We start from the raw sequence: 8,395 nt of genomic DNA, 5'->3' as shown, positions 1-8,395 counted from the left end.
GTTAAATATATATTAAAACTAGTCATTAATATAAAATATATATTAAAAATAAATTATATATATTTAATTTATTTATAAATACATATATTTATAGATAAATATATTTTTTATTTAAAAATTATGGCCATTACAAAATCCATTATTGTACTTGTACTTTTTTTTTTATATCCGTAAAAAGGAAAAATTAGGAAGCTAATAATTAATTAATATTTTTCAGTTTCTTTATATTTTCTTTTTTTTTTCTTTCTACAAAAACAAATCAAATCCTTAACCTTTGTTTATCCATAATTTTGTTAACTAACAAAATCAATTCTCTAAAAAAAGCCGTTTATAAAATTAAATAGAATAGAATAAAATAAAATGTATAACATCATCATTTAAGCGGAAAATTTTAAGGTATGTGTTTCTAAATTAAAAAATGTTACATTTGTAACATTATCTAATTTCAAGAAATATTTATTTATACTTTTGTGATATTCCAATCGAGTTTGATCAAATTAGTTAGTTAAATTTTTTATATTAATTTGTACATGTAAATATGTAACTAAAAAAATAAAAAGAAAAAATCAAATCATAGCTGACAGAAAATAGTCAAAGGAATAAAGATGATGGAAAGGGTGGAGAGTATGTACAATGGACAGAAAAGAAGACAGATGGATTATGAATGATGAAGCTTAGGGCGTCATCACTCATATCAACGTGCTCACTTCTCTCCTTAATTCTGCTTAATTAATTAGATATTTCTTTGATTTAATAGCCATTTAATTTATGAAGTCTGCAAAGACTTTTTTACTTGAAAGATTTGGATTAGCGATGTTGGTTACAATTCAAGTACCAAGTTCATTCGGCCTTTCTTTGTATCTTGAAGGTGGAATATCATTAAAGGTGAATTATTTGTTAGAAGTTTTTAGAGTAAACTACCATTTCTACCCATAAAAGTTGAAAACGCTGACATATCTACCCATAGAAAATGAAAATTACCATTTGTACCCATAAAAAATGGTTTTTACCAGCAAAATTATCCAAACCCTAAAAAATTAAATAAAATCCCTAAACTACCCTTCTCTCCACCACTAACACTATCATCTCCCCCTCCTCTCTCTTTCTCAATGTTCTCAGCGACCCAATCCCAACATCAACCACATTACCGTTCAGTACCACCGTCTCACCCTCTTCCTCAGTCGTCACCCTAACCCTTTCGGCCACACACTCCCCCATCGATGTCGATCCAACACCACCACCACCATCACCATCACCATCAGCCATCACTGCCGTTAACTTCACCATCTGAATGGATTGGGTTTTCTCTGCACACACATTCAAAGGCTGCGACTTTTTTAAGGGTTAATCGAAAACACTCATCAACAAGGTTAAGATCTATGAATCTAATCCTGAATCCTCCAAGCTTTCTCCACACACCGCCATTGATTTCATTGTCTCCCTCGAGAACTCCCGCGTCGTCAACATCTGCTCCGACATCTCCACTGCACACTCCTGGCTCTCCATCCGCATCCTCCCCTTCCTACCCGCCATCTCCGTCATCGCCATCACCGTTGGCAATGAGTACCTCACCACCACCGTTGACACGAGTATGGCGGCACCAGTGCTAACAGAGCGTTTGGGTGGCTGCGCGAAGTGAGGATCGTCGATGGGGTCCATGGAGGCGCACTTGCGTTTGAGGGTGGAGTTCCAGTGGTTCTTAATGGCATTGTCGGTTCTGTTGAAAATGAGTCGGGCTATGGTGGCCCACTTGTTTCCGAACCGAGTGTGAGCTCTGATTATGGTGTCGTCCTCTTTGGGGGTGAAAGCCCGATACTCCACCTGTGGAGAGAGTTGGTTGCACCATCGGAGCCTGCAAGATTTGTCCTAGCAGAACATTGAGAGAGAGAGATAGAGGGGGGGAGGAGATGATGGTAGTAGTGGTGGAGAGAAGGGTAGTTTAAAAATTTCATTTAATCTTTTAGGGTTCGGATAATTTTGCCTGTAAAACTCTATTTTTATGGGTATAAATAATAATTTCTATTTTTTATGAGTAGATATACCAGCGATTTCAATTTTCGTAAATAAAAAGATTAGTTTACTCAAAAAAATATAACAATCTAATTGTAAATCTAATAAAATTTTAGAGACCAATAAATTATTAAACTTATCTATTTTGCATTTAACATTTAATTTAATTTATGTGATATGTGCTATGAGTTTTATGAGAATAATATTTAAAAATTAACTGTAATAGTGTTAATACTTTAAAAAACGCGTCATAAAACCACTTATAATAAAAGCTTTTATCAGTAAAAGCTTTTAATTGGCAAAAAATCGAATAAAATGATGTGGAATTAAACTATCAGAATATTTGCATGATATCAATACTTAAAAGAGTAAATATCTTATCTAGCCACTAATCTTTTTTTGTGAGATATAACACACCTTAATCATTCTTAAACTTCAACCAGATTCTCACCCATTAAGAAAAATGGACAAATCGACCCATGCTATTCAATGACAAATGGCGGAACCTTGCGTAATTAGTGAATAATTAGTTAATAAATTAACTATTAATAGAAAAATAGAAAATTAAATTTTATAGTTTAATGAAGTAGAATTAACTAAAATATGAATTTTGTCACTAATTTTAAAAGTTTGTTCCAAAATTAGGTCGAACGAGCCGAACCGATCGAAACAGACCTAAACCAGACCCAAAGGACCAACCAATCCACTTATGCATATGAGCTTTAGCTCATTTGTCTTCCTCTTCATATGAGAAATGCTGAAACGCTCAGCAAAAGGGGGAAGAATACTCCCAAGTTACAAACGCTTGAATTGAATTCAAATCCACACAACTCTCAACTCTGAGCTCTGATCACCGTACTGTCTGTGACCACATGTTCATTGCGTCGAACTCTACAAAGTTCAATAACTAATTTTGGTAAGGAACCTTGTTTTCATCTCATTCTCTCAACCCCCCTATTTTTTGAAATTTGGGAGTTTGGTTATTGAAATTTGATGTCTTCGTGTTTAAGCTCAAATTAAGCTAGGATTAGCGGATTTTGTTCAATTCAGACACGAGTAAGGTAATGATTCTCAAACCCTAGTAAATTTCTTGATTATTTGTAGTTGAATATTGAAATTTTATATATGGATGTAATAATATGTATTAGAAAGTGTATATGTGATTTCGGAACACAATTGTGGAGGTTGGAAGCTTGGTTGAACCTTGAGTGCTGAAATTTTGGAGGTTGGGAACTTTGGAGGGTGAGTTTTGGTTCTAATTTAAGGTGTCTCTTTTTTAGGGAGAAATCGACCAAGATATAGTTTTGGTTTCTCGTATGTAATATATAATGTTTTGTGAAAACTTAGGCTAGACGACCTACGATAGGTTGAATTGTGTGTTTGGTGCATATTTAGTGGTTTTAGTTAATGTAATATGTGATGATTTGATGATGTGGATATTCGGTAGGTTGGTGAATGATATGAATGTGGTGGATGGTTAATGAAATGATGATTTTAATGAACAAGAATGATATATTGATGATTGAGTATAAGGTTGTATTGAATGTGAATTATTGAGGTTAAACTTGTTGAAGTTGTGTATTGGGGTGCTATGAAATGAATATGAGTATTGGGATGTGGTTTGGTATATTTTGATGCTGTTTAAAAGCTTGGAGTGTTGGTTTTGAGCTATGGAATTGGTAAAAATAGAGGTTTGAGATTTGTTGAGAAAAACTTATTTTTGACTGAACTTTGGCAACTCATAACTTGATTCACGAACCCCCCCCCACAATTTTCCAAACTTGTTTTAAATGAAAATTGGGTTCGTGAAGTTTACGACGTTCGAAGAACGCCCTAAAAATGATTTCTAACGGAAAAGTTATGCGCATCGAAAGTTTGGCGTGTAAAGGTAGATTCTACAACACTTAAACAATTTTTAGCCATTCTGCAGAACTCGCGTACGCGAACACACACATGACGCAGACATTTTATTCTGTTTTGATGTCCTGCGTATGTGAGAGGGTGTATGCGTATGCGAGAATGTAAATGTAAGAGGTTGCATACGGTGACACTCGCACGCAACGTGGGCACTTCATTCTGTTTTGATGTCCCACATACGTGGGAGTGTACATGCGTACGCGAGCAGGGTAAAAATGCACCATCGCGTACGCGAGACCATGCATGCGTACGCGGAACCTTGTTTTTCGGCAACATTGTATTTTGTGATTTTAACATGATTTCAAATTTCTAAACCTCTATTTTTACTCTTCAAGACTCTAAAACTTAGTTGTAATGATAGTGAAGGGGGTTGAACTATGAAAGGGTGGTAACTTGGAAGTGGAGAAAGCTTGAGATATGATGAATTATGATTGAGAAGTGCAAAAATGTTATGTAATTGATGAATATTGGCCACAATGTTACGAGTTTTCCTGGGTAGATGTAGTGGCTTGCCACCACTTGCTCCAGGTCGAGACTTGATACTCTGTTGACCCTACGTTGCAAGATGTTGTCGGGCACTTTAACTTTCCGGAAATTCCTCCAATGAGCTGAATTTGATTATGATTGAGAAAAAGCTATGCATAGACTCTTGGAGATGCGCGCACGAGGGACTGTCCAGGGTTAGCTACCAGACATATCGGTCTGCCTTTATAACCGACAGATGAGACTCATCAGCCATAGGGCACGCATACATCATATGCATATGTGTGTTTTGTTTGATTGTGTATTAATTGGGCTTACCTATGTGATTATTATGCTTACCTGTTATATTTGCTACCTGCCGTATCTGTATCCTACTTGTGTTTGTTTTGTCTGTATTGCTTGTCTATGTATCAAAGTTTTGGAGGATTTGAGGAAGGCAAGAAGCCGAGGGAATAAGTAGAATTGAGTTAGATTTAGGAACCTTAGATAGGTCACCTTGTATTAAGGTTTTAAACTTTAACTCTAAACTTTATATCTGAGAGTCGGAGTTCTAGGATCGCCTCTGACTTTTTCAATACCTTATATATTATGTATACTGGCACCATTACTATGTTGAGAACTCCCGGTTCTCATCCCATACATGTCTTTTTCAGATGCAGGTCTAGAACAACCTCACCAGGCGTCTGGACTTACTTTGCAGCGAAGTGGGACTTTTGGATGTTATATCTTACTATGTTTATATATGTCTATATGTATAGAATCGGCCAGCCATAGCTTCGCAGGTTGAGTCCCGGCTTGACTATTTTGTATCTTTGACACTCCGATCCTATTATATATGTATGTATCTATACTTTCTTTGTACGCAAGTAATCGTTGTCTTGAGCATTGCGCTTTTATTTTTCACGATTGGCTTAAACCAACCTTCAAGACTCCTTGAATATTATATTCTTTCACTTATACTATGTATGTACATTTTATTTTAGAGGTTGTAATACCACACCACATCTGTTTTATGGCTTAATCGTAAAATTTTGTGTGGTAGGGTGTTACAGCCACCCCTTACACAACCACTAACTCTCATTCTCCATTCAGCTCAAGGATCCACCATCCAAAACCCTTTCGACCTCTTGCACACCCCCTCTCTACATCTTCTTCTTCTTCAATATACTTTCTTTCAACACACATAGAAACAGTCTCAAGCTACAATTTTTTCTCTTCTTTTTCTTGTCCTGTGAGGTACTTCACCACTGCTTGATGCCATCGCTCTTTGCCGCATTTGCTACCATTTCTTTCTTTCTCCATTGCTAATAGCTCTATGCTCTCCGCTATCTACAAAGCTCTGCCGCCACCTAAAGCTTTTCACGTTCTGTCGTCTGCACCCTCTCGCTCGCCACCACTTTCTCCCTATTCTCTGCCACCAACAAAACCCTAACACTATCGAGGTCAGGTGCGTCATCATCTAATTGTTTTAATCTTTCACAAATTTCTCTTATTTTCTCTTTAGTTTCATTCAATTGGTTGATGTTATGGTTTAGCTCACAAAGTCAGGAGCTTGCGAAGAGAAGAGTAGGAGATCAACGTGAAACAGTAGTTGTGTAAGAGGTTGGAAGGGTTTTGGATGATAAGAGTTGGAAGGGTTTTGGATGGTGAATAGGGGTGAAAACAGACCAGGCCAAGCCAGACTTTGCTCTTAACAGGCCTAGTCTGTCATGTGGTCAATTGGCTTGAGCCTGACTTGCAGCTATAGGCTTTTTCTAAAGTACTAAGCCTAGTCTGTTATTCAGCTTGGCCTGGCATGAAACCTGTTAAAAGGCCTGATAATTTTTTTTACAAAAATAAAAATATTATTTAAAAAAATTTATTTTTTAATAAACATATTTATATTTAATATGTCATATTTAATATTTATAAAAATTTTAAATTTTAAAGTATTTAAAATATACAAAACTATTTATAATTAAATATAATAAATTTAATATATCTCATAATTTTGTTAATAATAAAAAAATTATTTATATATGTAATTATGTATTAACAGGCTCAGGCAGGCCTAACAGGCCAATAAGACTAATTAATGAGGCTGGATCTGCCCTATTAACATAATAAGATTTTTATAAAAATTTGAGTCTGTGCCTATTTTATAACAGGTCAGGTCAAACACAGGTCAGGCCAAACACAGGTCAGACTACAGGCTCCTGACAGGCCGCCTGACCTTTTTTCACCCCTAATGGTAAATCCTTGAGGTGGTGAATGAGGAATGAGGTTTAGTAGTTGTGTAAGGGGTGCAGTAGAATTTGCCATTGATGTAAAAAGAAAGAAGGAAGAAGTAGAAAAGAAATAGAGAGGGGTTTTTTAATCTCTGCAACCTTTTGGAGGTGACACTTGACATTGTTACCTAACACATCAGCGAGCAACTGTTTGTCATCTAATAACAAGGGTCAATTTATCTATTTTTTTTAATGGATAAGAGCTTGATTGAAATTTAAAAATGATTAAGGTGTGTTATATCTTATAGAAAAAAGACTAGAGAGTGAATAAAAAAGACTAGAGAGTGAATAAGGGTATTTACTAAAAAAAAAAATTTTGTAAAATTCTTAACTTGTCATAATAGTTAGCTTTTGTGGAGATAGTTTTTGAAAATCTTACAATTCATTAATCATTGCTATGTGCAGTTATCCAAAAGTGTTAATAAAATCGATTACAATAAGATAATAATATAGATGAAGTTACTAGAAAAGTACCATTATTTCTCCATCACTTGCAAGATAGCTGTAATTTATGCCGCCAGTTTTGGCCCTTAAATCATGCAAACATAACAAAAAAGAGTAGTAATATTATATTATTTGGACACAAATTAATAATGCATATATTAAATTACGACAACATTAGTCTTATAATTATGAACAATAATATTACTAATTAATTATATAAAAAAATGCATCTAAATCTCAATAGCTATGCAATGCAATGACAAGCTAATACGGGCCATGAAGGGATGCAGATGTGAGACAACACACTGAACACAGTACTGATTTATTTATTTATTTGTTAATAATATATAAAATAAGCTTCTGATCTGATGAATGTAATGTTCCACAACCTGAATTATGTCAACAAATTGATATAATGTTTGTATAAAAATGTGCCATCTATGATTCCTAAGAATAAATCAGCAGCAGATGCGAAAACGTGACACACCGTGGCCAGCTAGCTACTTCCATGAGAAATTGTTCCCTTTTCTTTATTAATTACATACTTTTATATTATTTTGTCTTTCAAAATTCCCATATGCATGTATTATAAGATAGGAATGACCCAAACTTAAAAGAATTTGTTTTATGATATTTTAGATGTATTTTAATAATTTTAAGTATGTAATATTATATAATATATTTTATTAGTATAAATAACAAAATTATATTGAGTGAGGTGAGTAAAAACGAAACGGATATTCATCAGATAAGTAGAGTAAAAAATATTAAAAAAATTATTAGAATTTATTTTTTTTATTATTATTAAAAAAATTAAATTGATAATTAAATAATAATAAAAAATAATAAATTTTAATGATTTTCTAATCTTTTTTACTTAAAATATAAATTTTAATAAATATCAATTAAGAGTAAATAATTAAAGTTGATCCCCTTTTATCAGCGGTTATATATAGTTTCATTGAGTGATCAACCATCTAACCACCATTTAACTATCATTGCCATTGAATTTATCTTCGAATTAGAATTCGCTTTTTATTAAATATCGATTTCGCTAAAAATCCAATTAAGAGGATAATTAATTAGAGTTAACTAATTAAAAAATAAGAAATTTATTATAATTTTTTTTTCAAAATCTTAATTTTTTTAATTTTAAAATTAAAAATACAAAAAAATCATTTAAATTAGCTTAGATTATAAATTGCTCGCTAAAATTTTTATTTAAATATTTGTTAAAACAGAACACAAGTTTAAGTAGAATTGAGTAGGAGAGG

At 33.5% G+C, this 8,395-nt stretch overlaps 2 protein-coding genes across 2 annotated transcripts in view; both read right to left on the bottom strand.

The window, feature by feature from the left end:
• Nucleotides 1-1,266, bottom strand: part of LOC107473137 (probable RNA-binding protein ARP1) — a 4,828-nt gene extending 3,562 nt beyond the window's left edge. Inside the window, exon 1 of the mRNA XM_016092681.3 lies at nt 1,149-1,266. Within this exon, the coding sequence (XP_015948167.2) occupies nt 1,149-1,266 (118 nt within the window). The remainder of the gene's footprint in view (nt 1-1,148) is intronic.
• Nucleotides 1,267-1,377: 111 nt separating this feature from the next.
• Nucleotides 1,378-5,712, bottom strand: LOC107473130 (transcription factor MYB44-like). Its single transcript, XM_016092674.2, has 2 exons — nt 5,651-5,712; nt 1,378-1,852 (listed from the first exon to the last, which is right to left on the bottom strand). Exons 1-2 carry the CDS (start codon nt 5,710-5,712, stop codon nt 1,378-1,380), a joined length of 537 nt encoding a protein of 178 aa, XP_015948160.2.
• Between the last annotated feature and the right edge of the window lie 2,683 nt (nt 5,713-8,395).

Source organism: Arachis duranensis, chromosome 2 (genome assembly GCF_000817695.3).
Source record: "Arachis duranensis cultivar V14167 chromosome 2, aradu.V14167.gnm2.J7QH, whole genome shotgun sequence".
NCBI classification, from domain to species: domain Eukaryota; kingdom Viridiplantae; phylum Streptophyta; class Magnoliopsida; order Fabales; family Fabaceae; genus Arachis; species Arachis duranensis.
The sequence above is the reverse complement of the archived record's forward strand: the minus strand, read 5'-3'. Positions and strand labels throughout refer to the sequence as shown.

Coding starts and splice junctions, on each gene's coding strand:
- LOC107473130 (XM_016092674.2), bottom strand. CDS start 5,712: ATGGAGAAAGAAAGAAATGGTAGCAAATGCGGCAAAGAGCGATGGCAT. Junction 1,853..5,650: donor TGGCATCAAGCAGTGGTGAA/GTACCTCACAGG, acceptor CAAATCTTGCAG/GCTCCGATGGTGCAACCAAC.